This window comes from Eleginops maclovinus, chromosome 2 (assembly GCF_036324505.1).
Source record: "Eleginops maclovinus isolate JMC-PN-2008 ecotype Puerto Natales chromosome 2, JC_Emac_rtc_rv5, whole genome shotgun sequence".
Lineage (NCBI taxonomy): Eukaryota > Metazoa > Chordata > Actinopteri > Perciformes > Eleginopidae > Eleginops > Eleginops maclovinus.
Window position 1 is genome coordinate 26,357,795 of NC_086350.1, and position 20,326 is coordinate 26,378,120.

The 20,326-nt window shown below is 39.6% G+C and overlaps 1 protein-coding gene across 1 annotated transcript in view; it reads left to right on the forward strand.

Annotated features, from left to right (window-relative positions):
- Window positions 1-20,326, forward strand: part of smpd3 (sphingomyelin phosphodiesterase 3) — a 73,311-nt gene that overhangs the window by 27,384 nt on the left and 25,601 nt on the right. The window contains exons 2-4 of the mRNA XM_063874154.1: window positions 2,615-3,318; window positions 5,337-5,579; window positions 6,024-6,972. Coding sequence (XP_063730224.1) covers window positions 3,017-3,318; window positions 5,337-5,579; window positions 6,024-6,972 — 1,494 coding nt within the window. The 5' untranslated portion in view covers window positions 2,615-3,016. The remainder of the gene's footprint in view (window positions 1-2,614; window positions 3,319-5,336; window positions 5,580-6,023; window positions 6,973-20,326) is intronic.

Consider the following 20,326-nt stretch of genomic DNA (forward strand, 5'->3'; position numbering starts at 1 on the left):
TACCATCACAAACTTCCTGTAACAGACGCGGGGTTTGTTGGGCCTTCTGTTATTTTGAACAGTTTTTTCTTTTGCTTTAGCTCTATGTATTTTGCCCCCAGACACTCCATGGCCACATTTAAGTAGTGAGATGAATGTGCGTATCATCCTCTCCACAACACAGCGATAGTAAAGCACTGTGCTGTGAATATACTGTGGTATATTTCTTATTCTGTCTAACAGAAGTTGAAACACACATGAATCATTTTGTGGGTTTTTATTCTTAAAACCGTTCAATTTACAATGGTAGAGTAACAGTCTCCGTCACTGATTTTCTTTCTGCTCGCTTCATCCCTTTGTTTATGCTAAATGCATACCGGCGTTCCATAGATAAGTGGTTTAAACCGTGCTTTAACCAATTACCATCACAGTCATATTCACAATTTAAAATACAGAGTAAGCAAGGGTCATAACCTGTGTCTCAAGTAAAAGAGCAGAGACCGCCAAGAAGCTGAATCTAAAAGGAACCTCTGTCTGTCAAAAGCCAATCTGCCAGACAATGAGACATCAGGTCAGTAAGTCTTTCAGGCAGTAAAACAGTCAGCTGGAAGAACAGAAATAATGTCAGTTAGACCTACTGGTGAGTCAGCAGGTCATATATCACCCGATCAAGCAGCACAAGAAGTAACGGTGGCTGTCACGTCAAATTAAACCATGACTGTAAAGATTTGGACTGTACAGATATGATCACTGATGGAGACAACAGTAATCTTATTCTACCTTTGGATTGACAATATAAGGACAGGTAGGATTTTGTATTTACATTAAAGGCTTTTCTACATTTTAAAATACATGACAACATCATTTTATTTGACAGTTTTACATGCTTTACTTGACACACTGCCTTTACTTTATGTGTTAATATGTGCTGCCATGTAACACTTTTTAACATAACATGTGTAGAACATATATTGAGCTTCAGCTGTGTGATTTATGGATCATGCAGTCATTTTGCCATGCAGTGGATGTGACACTCTGTTAGCTCAATAAGGTGGTTGTACTGCTCTGGTGGTCCCTGTGGGGTATCTGAGGTTACACTGAGGTCAGCTTTCTTTGTGTCTTACTAAAGCCCTGGCTGTCGAATACATCCATTCATTATTTATTTATACTGGTGGAATTGATTCTAGCTGTCGTGGTTTGTGTCAGTAATATAGTTAATGGAAAAGCATTTACTGCCATCTGGTTAAGTCATCTGTGGGAAGAAAGACATTGAGCTGTTTTAGACAGTCCGGTTTAATTATTTTCCTGTTTGTGACCATTTAAACAATTTGTTTCCTGTTAAAAAAGGACCTTGTTGTAATGATTGGTAAAACATGGTAGAAGCTAAGTGTAGTGAAACAGCCAGTTGTTAAGACTTCAATATTGAGATTATAGCTCATATCACTATATGTACAGTTTATTTACAAGTATCAACCAATATAGTACATACTTTTAATTTAGACACTCAGTTAACCTAATGTTACATTGCTACAGGCTTATATATGACAGTCATGTATTCATCAACCCTAATAACATAGATAAAAGACAGATTAGATTCATTTTCAAAGAAAAACTAAAAGCTGACATGAATATCAGTGGCTTGTTTTAGAATCTTAAACATAATGTGTCATGGGAAGTTTGAATAGCAATCTTAGCTAGCTGCTGTCGGTTAGCTGAGTGATTTAAAAGTGCCATAGAATGGAAAACTGTATTTACCTTGGCATAATTGAATAAGGAGAGCTCCTGACATTGAACTGACATACTGTGAACCTCAAACACCATTGTTTCCTCCTTCACGTGCAAATCATGAATATGCATATTACAGCGGTAAAACGGGCAAATTACTGGAAACACTAACGCTAACACTTACCACTCCGCAACGTTGCTCTCCAATCGCTGACCAACTGGCTGTTCTTCAAATTCATCGGTTTCCTAATCCAATAAAGGCTCAAACATGTAAGGTGGATGCCAATAGCCTCCATGGTTTATCTCTCACAGTTTCGCATACTTCACTTACTTCTGTGTGCTCCGAGGCAGCCATGGATTGCTCCTTGTAAACCAGCCAATCAGAGCAGAGCTCATCATCATTATTTAAACGAGCCCCCAAATAAGGCAATGAGGCCTGTTTCATTCTAGGACCAAATCATAGGGTTGTAAATGGTCCTGTAAAACGGCATCTGGACATTTTTTGGATCAACCAAAGTTATATACCTTCTTTGTAGACATCAGAGAACAATTAAAAATACCAGATAGACGCTTTCTATGGAACCTTTAAATCATTTTAAATCTCTATTGCATATATATATTTTTTAATAGAAATAAAGTAATACTTTGTTATTTTATAGATCCAGTATTATCTACAATATTTATCTTCATTTGGAAACCATTTAATTCAATAAACTATAGGTTTGATAGTCATTAGCATTATTAAAAATCCGGATGACCCATCAAAAAACAAACAGACATAAACAGATTAAGATTATTTTTGTGTACAAGGTTCATTTTGCTCCTACCATGCTTACGTCAAGTCAATTACTGATCTCCTGCCTCTTGTTCCTCCCCCCTCCTTCCTTATTTATTCTCTTACCTTCTCCAGGTCCTGAGGAAAGGGTGATGTTTAATGGCCGCCCCCTCACATTGGAGTCCTCGCAATCATAGATCCATCATCAACGGAAACGCTCTCATCATGGAAACCACCTACCTCCAGACTGCCCTCCTTGACCCCCCCTGCAGAGGGTGTAATTGCTGAGGGAGGGGCAGCTTTACTGAGACAAGCTTGCCTGTGAAGAAGGAAAAGAAAATCACACAAAACATGTAGTGTACCTCTTTGCAAGTAGGGGGGAGGGTCTGAATTTTAGTCTGATTTATGTTGAATTTATTTCAGTTTATTTTTATCTCCAGAACAGATTTGTGTAAGCTTGTTTAGAGCGTGTATGTCGGTGTGGATATAGCGTGAGGAGAAAGTGACAGAGAGAAAGGAAAGACAGAGAAAGAAGAGATGGTCCTCCACACCACCCCTTACTCCAGTGCCTGTCTGCACTTCCTGGATGGCTTGTCGTGGAGCCTGGTGTTCCCCTGCTACTGGCTCCTGGACCAGCTCCTGGCCTCCTGTGTGGCCACCTCTCTCGAGAAGCGCCGACGCTCCCAGGACCCCTGCTCCTTCCTCACCCTGTGTGTGTTGATCTCCGCGCCCCTTTACCTGCTCTTATTCCTCGTCTCCCTGCCCTTCGCCCTACTGGGTTTCTTCATCTGGGCTCCCCTGCAGGCCGTACGCCAGCCATACCTGTACACCTACAGCAGGTGAGTGTGGAGCTTGGTGAAGTGGCACAGGTTTTTTATTACTTATTGTTTGCAAATCATGAAACAGATTAACCATTGAGTAACTGTCTGATGCTGGGGTGTTGCTAGCGCTCACATTTAGGAGCACATTGCAATTTAACAGCCTGACTCAGAACCCTTTATGATCTGATGCCTCCCTCTTGTATAACAAGTCAGATTTGGGTTTTTGTTTAAACATAATGGAATAAAAATACAATTTGAGTGATAAGGAGGCCAACAACATATTAAAACAAACGATTTGGCTGCCCCTACATTGATGTGATGATTGTTAAGTGTTATACAGAATCATTCTTCCATGATATGAGATCAATTTGTTTTTTTAAAAAAAGTTATTAGGAGGCCAAGTACATAACAGAATAAAAACATTTTCACTATTAAAATAAATACTTGCATCACGATAATTCTATTGTCAGTTAGTGATAACAATTTTCAGCATTAGTATGCATATAGCTTCTGTATATTTAGAGCACAGAGAAGCTGATCGGGCTGTGTTGGTCTTTATGCTAAGCTAAGCTAATTGTCTGCTGGCATTGCCTTCCTGTTTAGCATACGGACAAGAGAGTAAAGTATAAATGTCTTGTTTCATTCATTGTGTGGCATGGCACAATTGAGTTGCAAAGCAGCAATTACAAATGTACCTATCTAATGGTAGCAGTTTTACTAGATTTAATGCTCCTTATTTATCACAGCCAGGTTATATTTAGTCCAAACTTCAAAGCGCAGTCTGAGAATTTGTGATTTGTACATGGACAGATGACAGAAAATGTCCTCGAACTACAAGGAATTGGGATTGGGATTGATATATTGGAGAATAAGATTTAGGCATTTAGTAATATGGTTTCCTAAAAAACAAGTAATTATTAAAAACTAATGTGTGTAACATACACCCACTGTAAATATATTGTCAAAATATCTGGAAGACTCCTGTGTAAACTGTACCTGTGGGCCAGAGAGAATATTTTTTAGAAAGAAAGACCATCCTTGGTTTTTGCTTAATCTTATTCAAATGGGCTGCTTCCAGACAAGCTCCATTCATTGTCGATTTGTTCCTGTACCATGCATCGCAATGATTTTCCAAATCTATTAGAGGTGAAAAATAAGCCATTCAGTTGCAGAGTCATGCTTCATGTTGAGTCTACAGTGCCAGTCGTTCCAAAGGTTTGGAGATTTGATGAGGCAGAAAATGAAGTCATTATCTACTGTAAATAGTTTGCTTATGGGTCTGGCTTCCAGCTGCCAGGCGCAATCAGTTCCAGCGAGCGTTTGGTTATGCAAACACAAACCAAAATGACTTCCCACTATAACCACACACTTTGAAATACTGTTTAAGCTCTGTTAGCTGTGGGAAAGCAGCACTCTCTCTGGGTTACTTAGCTTTTCTAGTGGTATCCTAAGTTAAATGTGACATTCCCTTTGTTATCACTGTTGGTTTCCAGTAACTGCTCTGCTGTCCCAACATTGATGTGATTATTGTTGAACGTTATACTCATTCTTCCATAATATGAGATCAAATAGCAGTGTTTTTTTATGAAAGAGGTCAGTCAGATCTTGGTTAAAAAGAACATCATAAAATCCATTTGAGGACATCAACATAGCATAATCAGAAAGGGAAAAATAGTGGCCTATGCAACCATAACTGTAATGTAAGGCAGTGAAAACACTATTCCACATTAGTATGCATATAGGTTCTTACAATTAAGGTATATACTTTATAGGCTGAAACCAAGCATGACAAAAACTTAATAAAATGGGATATTTAGAGAAGCTGATCGGGCTGTTTTAGTCTTTATGCTAAGCTAACCTAATGTGTGCTGGCTTTACCATCATGTTTAGCATATGGACAACAGAGTATCATGCAACCCCTCAACCATGTTTCTCTAAAAATCTAAATTTTCTTTTCAAATAATTGCAATAGCTACTTGTGTTCCTCAGACTTTCTGTTTGACTCAATATATTATATTGCTGCTTACCTTGTGCAGACCAGACAAACACCAGGCAGAGCAAGGCCAGGCGGGTGGATGCGTCGGGGACTGGAGGCCACAGGGCAGGAGCTTCTGCTTCTGCAGCGCCAATGTGTGCCTCCTGCCCGACTCCTTGGCCAGGTTCAACAATCTGTCGGACACACACAGGAGGGCCCGCGAGGTCGGGAAGAGGATCCGCAACGGTGCCAGTCGGCCGCAGATTAAAATCTACATCGACTCTCCGACCAACACATCCATCAGGTATGGAGAGTTTGGGTCTTAGCAGTATAAAACAATGGTTAATTTTTATACATTTGTATAGTTTACAAGTTAGTGTGTATGTAGTATGTATATGAAGGAGTATGTAACAGTGTACACATATTTGTGAAATCATCCAATGACCAATGACAAAGTATGAGCTGTATGTTTGTATTGCTCTGTAATCAGTTTTAATTTAACTCTAAATATATTACTGCTTAGTTTTTAGTCTTAGTCTTTTTTTATTATTATTTCAGTTTTATTTTTTTCTTGTTTTAGCTGTGATTTATCTATGCTATGTGTCAAAATATGAGTTTATATTCTGAACAAAGTGCATCTGTTTAATGAAATAAACTCATAAATAAAAAGTTACAAAACGGATTCAAAACATTTTTGTTTTAAATACCAATCATACAAATCGTTCTTTCTCTCTCGTTCCCTCGTCAGTGCGGTCTCCTTTAGCAGCCTTGCCACAGGTTTCCGCCGTACCTCCTCTCTGGACCAGCGTCCGGACCAGACACACACCACCAACGGGCCAGCGGACGCAGAAACCGAACCCCTCACCGAGTGCCCTATTCACCCCTCAGGTGCCCCAGACTGCCCCGTTCACCCTTCTGCAGGAGACCACGATTCCTCTGAATGCCCCCTGCACCCAGAGGGAGGAGACACGGCAGCAGACTGCCCGCTCCACTCCGCAGTGACCAACGGCAGCTCAGACTGTCCAGTTCACACCCCAGGAGAGGCTCCGGACTGCCCCATGCATTCAACAGGACCTCAGAGTGGCCACCATGACTGTCCCATGCATGGGGAAGGGACCCCGACAAAACCTTCCTCAGACTGCCCAGTTCACACCTCAGGGGTTCAGATCAGCATCAGCGCCCCAGAGCCAGACCCTCAGGAGGACGAGGCTGAAACAGGGAACCATAAGTGTGGGGAGCCGGCGGGGGGAGACACGGGCAGCATGACTGCCTCCAGGGAATCCCTCACCCGTTACCATGGCGGTGACGGTGTGGGGATATCTTCCAACAATACTCTCTCTCACGTCCCTCGCACATCAGTCTCTAAGCGCCCTGGGAGAAAACGCCGGCACGGAGACGAGACCTTCGACCACGAGATCTCCGCCTTCTTCCCTGCCAACTTGGATTTCCTGGCTCTACAGGAAGTGTTCGACCACGGATCCACCACTAGGCTGCGGCGGCAGTTGCATCGCTACTTCCCCTTCGTACTGAGCGATGTCGGCCGGTACGGCTGGAAGGGATGCTGCTCGAGGTTCAAGTTCTTGAATAGTGGGCTGATGCTGGCCAGTCGATACCCCATCCTGGATGCACGCTTCGAGTGCTACCCCAACGGGAGAGCAGAGGACGCACTGGCAGCCAAGGGTGCGTTGTTTGTGAAGGTAAGAAACTTTACTTTCTCAACCTGTTCGTCTGGTTTTTCATGTACAGTTGCACAGGTTGTTCAAATTCCACTCATTAGAAAAGTGTTGGATGATAAATACGATAACCCTCTCGTTCACTATGGAACTATAGGCAGAACATGGTCATCATAGCTTAGCATAAAAACTGAAACAGACAAACAGCTACTCTGGCTCTTTCCATTAGAAATGTAGAAGTTTAGGCAAGCCTCACTGTGGCCAAGAAATGTATTAAAGGTCCCCTATTATACAAAATGCACTTCTTGATGTCTTTTATACATACATATGTGTCCCCGGTGTGTAAGGAGACTCACAAAGAGTGACATCATATATGTGGGCTGGCGTTACATTGAACTCCTGGCAACGTTCCAACCTATCGTTCCCAATATACAGTCAGTGAGCTAAACCCAGTCGAGTAGGGAGCTGTGCGTTCAGCAGGATGTCTGCAGGAGGGACTTAAAGTTGTTGTGTAATACTTATAATGTCACTGTTCTAGTGGTAAACACTGAGAACATAAGTGTTTCAGAAATAATGCTTGATGTAAGATAAGATAGGAATTACTTTATTAATCCCAGACTGGGAAATGTTTGTGTGCAGCAGCATAATACAATATCATAATACGAAGTCATTGCACATAGTAGCAAATACAATAAAAATAAGAAAGAAAACATTCTAAAGTATGGACATCTTAAAGAAGAAACATAAATGAAAATAAAACAGCATTATATATCTGTATATATAGAGTTGACTATGAACATAAATAATCAGTAAACTGTGAGACAAGTACAGACTATTGAAGTTAACATTGAAAGTGGTGTCAATCTTCTCTAACCATTGGCATTAAAGCAAATTAGTTAATTCCTCAAATGTTAAATTAGACCAACACACAATCTGAAAAGCATTAAAAAAAAATGTCCTACAAGTACACACAGGTGTCAAATTGTCTTTCAGATTCTACAACATTGTTGTCATTGCCATGGTTTCCCTTTCGCTGTGCAGAGACCCCTTTAAGATCCAATTTGAGGGAAAAGAATTACACAAAATCTCACAGCCTTTCATTGTAATTACATTGCAGATGTAATGGGGAAAATATCCTTGTTTCGTCCTCTCATTTCCTTTCAGACTGATCTGAATTAATACCTATTTTGTGCCTCTCTTGCAGCAGTAATGTGTCTGAGCTCTGATCACTGCTTAATGCCATTTCAGCCAAAAGCTAATCTTGTCATCTCTGGCGCATCTCATCTGTAACTTTGGCAAGGTGGTAATTGAATCTGCCCATTGGGTCTATTTATACTAAATTAACTTATCATACATTTGTGAGAGAGTGTGAAAGAGAGCATTTAGGAGGGACAGAGAGTCCGAGTTAAAATGAGCTTCCAGCTGTTTGCATTATTTAATGTAGATCTCCTTAGTATGGTAAAGGGTTCGGAATATAAAAACTTTGATTCAGCAATTTCCATCTGCTCTGCTTCAAACCCTTCTGGTTTTGGTTTGTTTATTTGCTTTGGTAAAAACACTCATGTACACCCACTTTAATTCACACATTACAAATCTGTCGTTGTGGTGTGTGCATGCAGCACAGTAATTACAGAGCACTCACAACCTTTCCACCTCTCCCTCTGTTCTGTGGAAAAGCAAATAAAAAAAAGCTAAAAAATACATGTCCCCATTTTCAAGGTCTTCAGCATTACATGTTTTTAAAGAGTCCTCTCCTGCTGATGTTCAGGTGTATATCAGTATGTAGTGTCTCTACTTTAAAGAGTCCTCTCCTGCTGATGTTCAGGTGTATATAAGTATGTAGTGTCTCTACTTTAAAGAGTCCTCTCCTGCTGATGTTCAGGTGTATATCAGTATGTAGTGTCTCTACTTTAAAGAGTCCTCTCCTGCTGATGTTCAGGTGTATATCAGTATGTAGTGTCTCTACTTTAAAGAGTCCTCTCCTGCTGATGTTCAGGTGTATATCAGTATGTAGTGTCTCTACTTTAAAGAGTCCTCTCCTGCTGATGTTCAGGTGTATATAAGTATGTAGTGTCTCTACTTTAAAGAGTCCTCTCCTGCTGATGTTCAGGTGTATATCAGTATGTAGTGTCTCTACTTTAAAGAGTCCTCTCCTGCTGATGTTCAGGTGTATATCAGTATGTAGTGTCTCTACTTTAAAGAGTCCTCTCCTGCTGATGTTCAGGTGTATATCAGTATGTAGCGTCTCTACTTTAAAGAGTCCTCTCCTGCTGATGTTCAGGTGTATATCAGTATGTAGTGTCTCTACTTTAAAGAGTCCTCTCCTGCTGATGTTCAGGTGTATATCAGTATGTAGTGTCTCTACTTTAAAGAGTCCTCTCCTGCTGATGTTCAGGTGTATATCAGTATGTAGCGTCTCTACTTTAAAGAGTCCTCTCCTGCTGATGTTCAGGTGTATATCAGTATGTAGTGTCTCTACTTTAAAGAGTCCTCTCCTGCTGATGTTCAGGTGTATATCAGTATGTAGTGTCTCTACTTTAAAGAGTCCTCTCCTGCTGATGTTCAGGTGTATATCAGTATGTAGCGTCTCTACTTTAAAGAGTCCTCTCCTGCTGATGTTCAGGTGTATATCAGTATGTAGTGTCTCTACTTTAAAGAGTCCTCTCCTGCTGATGTTCAGGTGTATATCAGTATGTAGTGTCTCTACTTTAAAGAGTCCTCTCCTGCTGATGTTCAGGTGTATATCAGTATGTAGCGTCTCTACTTTAAAGAGTCCTCTCCTGCTGATGTTCAGGTGTATATCAGTATGTAGTGTCTCTACTTTAAAGAGTCCTCTCCTGCTGATGTTCAGGTGTATATCAGTATGTAGTGTCTCTACTTTAAAGAGTCCTCTCCTGCTGATGTTCAGGTGTATATCAGTATGTAGTTTCTCTACTTTAAAGAGAGGGGATTTTAGCCTTTAAATGCACAAAACCTGTGGAACACTATACATTTTAAAGAAATGTGCATAATTCCACATGATTATACACATTGATTGGTAGGTAACAGGGTGCATAGTACAATTCACAACTGAAGTGTTCAACTTAAATTCAACGTTTACATTTATTTAGAAATGATTACATATATTTTCTGTACGGACATTTGGGTGCAGAACTGCTTAAAAATGACTGTTCGGTATGATACATTCGACGTAACCCATTTATTCAACCTGTATATTTTTCTCAGTTGTACACCTAGAGGTGATAAAAATCCTTCAATAACAGAATGGAGAATATGCATGAGAAAGTTATTTTTAGAGCCACATCAAATTCCACATAGACATGCTAAAGATGTGTATACAATTACAAAGTAGACAGTCCAAATGACAAATTATATTGTGAACATATAAAAAAAAAAAGAATCCTGGATCTTTCATTTGGTTATTTTTCATGTTTGACTGATTCATGCTTCTTTTAAAATGTAGTCTTTTTTATAAGAAACCAAACAGAATCCCCATTAGAAGAATGGGCAGTAGTGAAGGGTGTAAAGCATCGAAACTCACTGTCAGTTCTGTGTGTATTCATCAGTGAGGAAGCGAGAAATGCTTATTAATGAATGTGTCATCGTTTGTGTGTGTGTGTGTGTGTGTGTGTGTGTGTGTGTGTGTGTGTGTGTGTGTTCACCTTGTGTGTATTTCCTGTGATGAGTGCTGACAGTGTGTGTGCGCATTAATCAGCCCCGTACTGTGGCTGTCAGGATGTGAGCTTGGATCAGATCCAGTTCCTGCTGGGACGGATCCTCTTTATGTGACCTGATGCTGATGATGGTACCTGTATTGTATGTGTGTAAATCTATTTGTTTGTGTCCGTACATGCCCTCACATATACAGTACCAGATCTAATTAAGACCTGCTAAATCACAGCTTGCTTACTGACAGACTCCCTCTGCTAGCCCCGCTGCCTGCTGACTGTCACTGTGGTTTACAAGCTGGTCTCACTTCCCTGTCTCCCCACCTCCTCCTGTATGAGGTCATCCCAGGTCCTTCTGACAAGCTGGCTGTCAGCCAGCTGGCAGGTACATGTACCAAGGCAAGCTGCTTACTGCCAACAGACAGAGAAGGAAAGTAAACAATGTGAGACTAAATTATTTCCCCTCCTGACAGGAAATGCTTATTTAGACTGCAGCTAAACCCACATGTCTCCCAATCCAACATGTCTGTCCCTGTAGATTCATACTTACTTCGTTCTGCATACTTCTTTAACACATAAAGAATTGGCACAGTCACTGAAGTATTTTGTGGGATTGATCGTCACTATTCTGTAAAGATTTGTTCACTTGCTTGGGCTGCTGAGTTCCCATCCTTCATAAACAATTTTTTTTAAAATTCAGAACAATTTTGGGGAATTTGGTAATAGTGGTTTGATAAGGAATCCTAAACAAAGAGGCTCTAGAAAAGGGTTTTCTTTAGCATAATTTGGTATTATGGTTCAGTTGTTATCACCTGATCATAAAGCGGGCTAGATGGTATCCTCTGTTGTCTTTACCTCAATTGACTGTTGATGACCAGACAGTTTTGAATCTGCAAACTGCATATAACAACTTTATAAGAGGCTGAGCAATACAGCAAGACAACAAGTCTACATCACCTCTTAAACCTGAGAATGACATCATATTACCGGTTAAAGAAACTCAAGTTCAAGGTCTGCTTGCATGTGTTATCTTTTTGCGGCAGTTGTTGATTTAATTATATGACATTACAACACCGTAGAATATAGATTGGTATAACATAAGTCAATAGCCAATGTTAGCAAGAGTTTGATTTGCTAGTGCTTTCAAATACCAATGTTATGTGCCATGCTCCCAACCAACAGCACATGATGCAGAAATGAGGTAGCATTTTACCACTTCCAGTTCAGTCAAGTCAAGGGTTTTTGGAAACATGTTTTGGTTAAATGTCCAGAATAATGATACATGATTTTGCCTTTGCTCACTGTGAGGTTGCGCTCAGAGCCTTGAGGGTAACCAGCGAGATAATCTTTGTTTCTATTGTAACCTCCACTGTTAGCTTGCGCCGCTACATGCAGTTGTGATCCAATTTGTTGCACGTTCGAAAGGTCAGTGGTAACTTGGTCAAAGTTTAAATGATAAAATGTTTGAGTCCTCGCTGTACATTTTCAGCTGTGTGCAACGTCAAGTGTAACAAGGGAACTAAGTGGACATTTTTAAACGACAGCTAAAGACACATTTCTTTAGATTCATTTTTTGTTAGCAGCGCACTCCTTTAAAATGGTCTTTTAGTCTTTATTATTCACCTACTATTATATTGTTTTATTGCTGCTAAAGGGTTTTAATTTGTATTATTTATGTAACAGGTTGAATAGACACATTCCTTTTAAGTTGGTCTTTTAATAATTGTATCGTTTATCATTATATTATCATCCCTTTGCTAGAGTGTGTCTCTTAATGTGTCAAAATGTTATACGTTGTTGCTATGCTACATGTATCTGAATTGGTCTTAAATATCTGTTCTTGTTGTTTTTTTTCAACTTGTGGTGTATGCCTTTCTGTAAAGCACTTTGAGCTGCATGTCATGTATGAAAAGTGCTATATAAATAAAGCTTTATTATTATTGTTATTATTAAGTGTAACTTAATAAGCCTAGCGATCCCTCGCCAGCGTAGAGCCGTTTTGCTGTTTGTCATGTGATTGCAGCATAGGTCTGTGGTTAACAGAAGTTTATGAGATATTAAGGTTTTATTCTATGACAAATACATCAGTAAATACCCCACTGGTGAATGTCTGAAGCTCCTATGTGTGGTGAAAAGCGGTGGAGACGTGAATCATGCAATAGCTTATGTAGCTTGTTAGAAGCCTACATTAACTTTTATTTCGGGCATTTTACACTTCAAAAATGGTTAACGCTTGGAGATTATCCCGCTGATTTTATTTCCTGCAACATCTAATTCAGATCCAATGGAAAATCTCCTTGCTTTACGTTGAAGGACCCCTTGAGATGCTAACATCCAATTCGGTGTACAAAGACTCTTCATCACTGTACCTCTCTTATGAAGATGGACACACTGTTTGTTTCTTAATGCTGTATATTCTGTCCTGACTTTGTGTTGTTAATCTCATCGTGGTACAGCCTACATTGGCTTTTGCTAGCCCTTCCATACAATCCACATCTCGCAGCCAGCTGCAGGCTTTGATGTGCCTGCTGTTTATTCTTTGCCCCCCTCCCATCCTCCCAAGTGTCTCGGCAGCCTTCCAAAGCAGCATCTTGTTATGAACCCTCGCTTCCCTTCCATGAACCTTTGGTCATTCTCGCTCATTACTACCCTGCTCTCCGACTCACTCGGCTACCAGCTGGGATGCATCTCATTAGCGGGGCGCAGCTCATTTGATGTACCTGATGTTCACGCTGCGTCGCTCCTCACAGCTTCCAGACTCTGTGTTTTCATGTTCAAAACAAACAAGGATGCTCAGTTAGAAGTCATTGTTAAAGATATGATCCGTTAAAACTATTCTCTTTTTCAATCATGTGTTGTTGCACTCATTAGCGTTTTGCACTTTCCCAGACAGCACTTGTCAGTCAAATCCTTGCGGGGACTGTAATTATCCTCAATTTCCTGTTGATTTTCTGTTCTCTTTGTCTGTTCAGCAATTACAGTTATCATCTTCGAGTACTCAATTCCTCTGTTTACTTCAAACACACTATGTCATAAATGTCCTGTGCCACAGTAAGGAGCTAGCAGCCATCGGGATATAGCATACAACATATAAACAGCTGATTAATCCCTCTACCTTCAAGCTTATTTACACGAGCACAATTTCACATATGCTGACGGTGCATAACGTATAATGTATACGCAGTGTTTCATAAATCCGACAGAGAGTTTATGCATGTTTCTGCTAAACACAGATTTGAACCTACATACTGCTTATTTTATTAATTATTTTAAGTGTCTTTGAGCATTAGGAAAAAAGCACTATATAAATCTAATGTATTATTATTATTATTATTATTATTATTATTATTATTATTATTACACATTTCAACATAGTTGAATACATGTAAATGTAAGAAAATACCAAATGGATTTAAGTAAGACTTTTAAAATGTTACTGGAATCCCTTGAACTGAAACAAAAGCGAGAGTGTGGAAATAGACAATATGTCAAATTGTCAAATTAGAGGCACAAAATACACAAATGTACCTGAAAATCTGCACAATAGGGCTCCTTTAAATAAATTGATATTACACTATTGAACATTATTAAGGGTTATGTTCTTGGTTCTCTCTAAATGTAGTACATTAAGGAGTCAATTTTCGCTATTACTTTATTTCAGCCTGGATTAATGTCTGTAAATAATTGCACATGATGTTTGTGTATTAGTACAATGAAATGGATGTCATACTTAAAAAGCCCCTGATGTACAACATCTGCCTCCAGCCATCCTCTAATAACGTTCCCAGGTTAATTTCAATTATGAGAAATATAAACCCTGCTCTTATATAGATACAGTCTTTTAAAATAACCTAAGACGGAACACTTTCTCATCATTTCCCTGTGGATGTATTTACCTGGAGAGCAGCAGCAGGTCAGAAACATAACTCTGAGTTTTTCTCTTGTGTGTAGAAAGAAAGAGAGGAAGAGAGAGGCAGAGATAGAATATTAATTAAACAATGTTTCCCTAAAGAGAGAGCCTGCTCTGACTCCGTAATTAAAGCTCTTCAGTCCCAACATTTATCTCCTCTTATAATTAAGATGTAAGATTGAACAGTGTGTGTGTGTGTGTGTGTGTGTGTGTGTGTGTGTGTGTGTGTGTGTGTGTGTGTGTGTGTGTGTGTGTGTGTGTGTGTGTGTGTGTGTGTGTCTATGCAAATAAATACACAGTTTGAATGCATAACTATGGGTTATGCATCAAAATGGACATATCCAAATGTAGATTGGATTGAATGGAAATCAAAAGGAGGATTCCCCAAACCCAAACCTGGCCTTAATGACCCAACGGACCTCCTTTCACTACCGAGGTCAACCCAATGTACGGACAGAAATTGATTTATATACTCCGCGAGGGAAAGGATCTCAGTCTCAATGCAAACTAAATCTGGTCAAAGTCACAATACACAAAACATTTATAATGTATAAGCCTCATCTCTATCCATCCATATATTCTTCTTTTTTATTTACCTAAAATGCTTTTGATAGCAAAGACCTAGTATCCAGTACTCAGGTTTTGCTCTTGCTGTTTATTTGTGGTCTCCATTAAGGGTCCTATTTCTTCTCACCCCTCTAATTCGAACTCCATTATATTTTCCAGCTATAAGCTTTAGACTCAACTTACTTTCATTTTTTTATTATGAGTGGTGTTGACTGAGAGCAATAGTCTGATGACATTTACAATAACACATTCAACAGTATGACTAGTCCAATGTGCTCCTGAAGCAGTTGGGGTTATCAGCCTTGCTCAAGGACAACACAGTGGTCATTACAAGCACAGATTTTTACTTTCCTACACCATGTTATCCTGTTGTTCCAGGGATTGATTCAACGACTTTTCGGTCACATACTCGCTTTAGTTAGGAATTAGTCAGTGGAATCGACCACCTTAATAACAATTCAATTGAAAATATTAAGATGCAATTTTCATTTTCAGCCATCTTAGACTTGAAAAGCTTCCAACCTGTTATGTTAGTCTTTCACCTTAACTTTAAAGACTACTTTAGATTTGAGTTGGAAACTTTTCACAACTGACCTGAAACCTCTCTTGAGCTTGTCTCGAATGATTTGAATCATAGATTGAACTGATCTTGATCAACTTAACACTTGGACTTGCCTCAGCTGACTAGTGAATTGAGCTAAACCAGACTTAACTGACTTGAGACCTGAACTTTGTTGTTTGGGACATGGCATGGACATGTCTCAACTCAAAGACTTTATCAACTGTTCCATAACTTCCCTTTTCTCAATTGGCAGGTTATTTGGTTTGATCTTGTCTCAGCTGCGCAAGAACTGTATCTGAGAAATAGCCCAGTGATTTAACAAATGGGAACAGATTGAAACTGTGAGTATCAATTCAGATATTCTTTGGACTTGAAGGTTATTCAAGTTAAGCAAAAACATATTGACTGTAAAGCCAGTCAGCTGCAAGCAGGATTCTATCGAGACACCAGACAACCCCGAGCAGGCTTTTAGCTAGGAATTTTTTACAAGGTGTAAAAAAAAAATTCAATGGCCTAGCAACGCGCAAGCGCCACAGGCGCAAGTATTGTAGGGGGGCCCGGGGGCATCCCCCCCCAAAAAATGTTGAAATTCATAACTCTCTGAAACACTTTCCTGCATTTTGAGGTGCAAATTTTGTGGAATACAGCCACGTTTTTGTCTTTCTTACAACATTATTTTTGTGCTGAGGCTGGGAGGAGGTATATGTGTGTGTCGGGGGGTGAGGAAGGCCAGATCATTTTTTGGTAATATTATAATTACACTGATTGATATACAATATAATATGTTTCATAAGTTAATACAAGAACAGTGAGTGTAACTGAAACTAAAAGGTACAACTTAATTGTCGAATACATCTTGTATGTCTACTTATTCAATTTTGTTAATCTATATCATATATTATATTTATGCAAGACACTTAGCATACAGTTGTATTAGCTATGTGTTTGTGATGGTTTTCTGACCTTTCACACCTTTGAACATTCACACAAGAAAACAATTCTTACATGACTACTCTGCTGGAAGAAGCTGGAGATCGTTGTCTGTGTTCTTCCTCTTTTCCTCATCTTTCACAGTAACTTGAAGAAAGAATTTTCATTTAGCCTTATTTTTCATTTAGCCTTCATATCAAATCAATCAACTATTATAAAGGACATTATCAACTGTGAATATGTCAATAGTGGGAATTAAGTACACTGTTCTCCACAAACAACATCCATTTATCGATCTTTTAAAAGTAAAATCTCCTTATTATTCAAGGATCCATACACATTTTGATCTCCTCATGTGCCCTCCTCCCTACTACAGTTCTCGCCGGCCGCATCGTCCTGACGTTTTTGTTGTTGTTTCTCCCCCGGTTCATCGACAGTTATTGCCACCAAAGAAGCCAGAAAAATTCCGAAATACTCCTATAGTTATCAGGCTTTCTGTCATGTTTGTAAAGATTGTAAAAAGTTTCAAGCTTACCTGCACTTTCTTAAAAAGGTTAAAGAGATATCAGATATTCCACCAATACAGCGCCCGTCCATGCCGCGTATTGATTCCATTTCATATTATCTTAACTCACACAGAGCAGGAGGGAAAAAACACTTTCAACTCTTTCAGCATAAATTGCTGCTAGTCGAGCTCTCCTCCTTCACTACCCAGAACTCCAATTAGCTCTTTTGCATCCTCTCAACTTCGTCTTCAGCACAGACCGCACACAATATAAACAAGTCCACTCATTGTTGTATGCATGAGTGCATGCACACACATAAGAATCCCCTCTGGCCTCTTGTCAGTTTCAGGGTGCCCACACACCTATTGAAGCGTAGATAAGCCTCTGAAATATTAATACATAGCATGGCATGCTTTTGGAGCGAACAGCAGGGGGGAAGGAAGAGTGAGAAGGAGCAACAGAAAGAAATAGGGGTTTAAAAAATGTGGGAACATTTTATTAAGGATGATAAGATGCAACTTGGAAGCAAAAACATTTAAATAAAAAGCAATGAAGGTGTACTAGCCCTGTGAAAGAGACAAATATTAGTGTGAGGGTTAGGGTTGGAGTTAGGGTTAGGGTTAGGGTGACTTTTCAGATATTCACACATAGTAGTTTAGGTAGACTGATAGACACCAACTGACTTCTATTGATGGTACATTTTGGCACACTAGGCCCTCGATCATCCCATCCCCCCATTGTTTGTAGTAATGACAAAGACCGAACTAAAAATAAACAATACACACTGCAAGTTTCTGTGTCTTAACGCACATTCACACACATTTTCATTAGCTTTCATTAAGTTAACATACCATCTGATAATAAATTAAACAAAGGGGATAGCTTTCTCTATTCTTACAAAACACTCCATTAAGAGAAATTGAATGAGCGTCCGAATGTTCGGGGGGGAATGAATAGCCGTTGCTGTGAGGTGTATTTACTGCACTTCAGTCTAAAAGGCAAGATTTGTGTTGTCTACTTTGGCTAATGTGCTACTGTGGCCAAAACCACCATCCCATTATTGCCAATCAGTCTCCATTTGTCAAAATAAAAGTCCTCCCCTCCGTGGGGAGAGGAAAATGCTGACTTATATCCTCATTAAAGAAGACATTAATTGATATAAATAATACACATAAATTAGTCAATGGAGGTGAAAGGGGAGTTAATGGGAGTAGTGAGCAGCCACAAATCATAACAGTGGGATAAATTAACCTACATTCAAGCAAGAATTCACATTTAACAGAAGGTTTTAACAACTTTTTCTAGTATAGGGATTTAACCACACCAGATTATTTATAGCCTTTTACTCACCTGCTTCACAACTGTAAAATAGAACATATATTTTCAGCAAATATAAAGGGCTTTACTTTCAAGCTGCATGATTTCCGTTGTTATGATGGACCAACAGAGAATCCATCACCAGAATGCAGTTTTGTATTCCTTGGGAAGGCAAGAAACAGCATTTAGATCTCCCTGTCTGTATTGCGCACATAGAAGATTGACATTAAAGTTTACTTTGACTTATCTTAAACTCTACGGAGCTTTATTTAGCTACTTTTAGCTCATTGTTTTGGTTTAAAAACGCCTTCACAGTCTCACCGGTGTTAGAAACCTTCTTCCAGCAGCAGCAGGCAGCTGTTTTCAGCAGAGAAGATTAACAGAAACTAAGAAAGCTGTTTGATTAGCATCTGGTGCTAAAGCGCTAAATATTTGTCGATTCTGCAGTCACTTCTTTTCCATAATAGCTTAATAACTGAATCATAATTTACTGATTGTAAAACGTATTCTGCTACCCCAATACATGTCACATGTCAGCCAAAATGTATTTCATTTTTTCTAAATTACAACCTAAAAAAATCTCTGCTGTGATCATCCATTGCTCTTGTGTAACTCAACTTAAGAAAGGGAGGACACACATGTACACTGCACCACACACACACAGGGACATTTTGTGTGTGTGTTTAACCCAACCTAGTGTTGGGAGCATTAAGGACGGTGGCCAGACAGCAATACAGCGCTTGGGGGACAGTGTGGGAGTCTGACGCCTTGCTAGAGGGCACCTCTGCAGTACCAAGGAGTTGAATTGGTACCACTCAAAGTTCAATACCAAATCTGTACAAACTGAGCCACTACATATTTAATGGCTGCATATTTAAGCTTTGTCTACTGGGACTCAGATCTTGAAGATATATAGTGGTGTCTAAAGTGTTTCTTTTTGCAGCTGATTTTGTTCCCTGTTAGTGGATCTGATTGCGTAGCTCAGCCCTCTTTCTGGGTACACATTGGATCGACAACCAATCACACAGTAACACCAATTCCAATGGAGAGACTTTTTTTTGGTTAAAGAATATTTATTCAGATGGAAATGTAAACAGTCTTTGGTGATTAGATCCCATCGTGGTTTCCTACATCTCAAAGGGGAAGTGCATCATCATCCACCAAGGGGTTTAGACGCTGGTGATGATGATGATGATGATGATGATGATGATGATGATGATGATGACGATGATGATGATGATGATGATGATGATGATGATGATGATGATGATGATGGGAGGAAGAGCATACTGTAGATCTGGATTTGATGAGAAGTGGACTTCTGATGAGCTCCACCTAGTTCTGGATATGCGTGAATTGATGAGGTGGAAGGGGGCCGCATTGTCAGGGCTCCCTCGACAAAAAGCAATGGGATTTCTCGATATAATTTTGGAAAATTGCAAAGAAATAAGCTCTTTGGCAAACAAACGTTTATGATACTTGCAGTATAGTTCTCCACATAAGAGCTTTTAACACTTTGAAGTGTAAATGGAATAGCCAGTAAGTAAAAAGTTAAATTAGTCTATAAAGGAACTACAGCACGGTCACATGACTTCACTTCGCCCCTGCTAAGCTAAAGGCGGCTAATGTTGGGGCGATGATGTTAGTCGTCTCATTTAGACACTTGTTAGCAACCGCTGTTTTTAGGACATCCACCAGCGGGGTATATACTGACGTACTTCATATTGCAGAATAGGCTGTGAACATCTCTTCAGCTTGTTTAAACCACAGACCTTATAACAGGTTTCTAAATGTCTAAGGTAACCAAGAGTGGTAAAATACTAACTCAGTGCCTTAAATAACAGCAGGACAATGATTGGCTGTCGATGTTGTGGCAAAAAGTAGTTTGTTAACTAAAACTGGACAGCCATAATCAGAA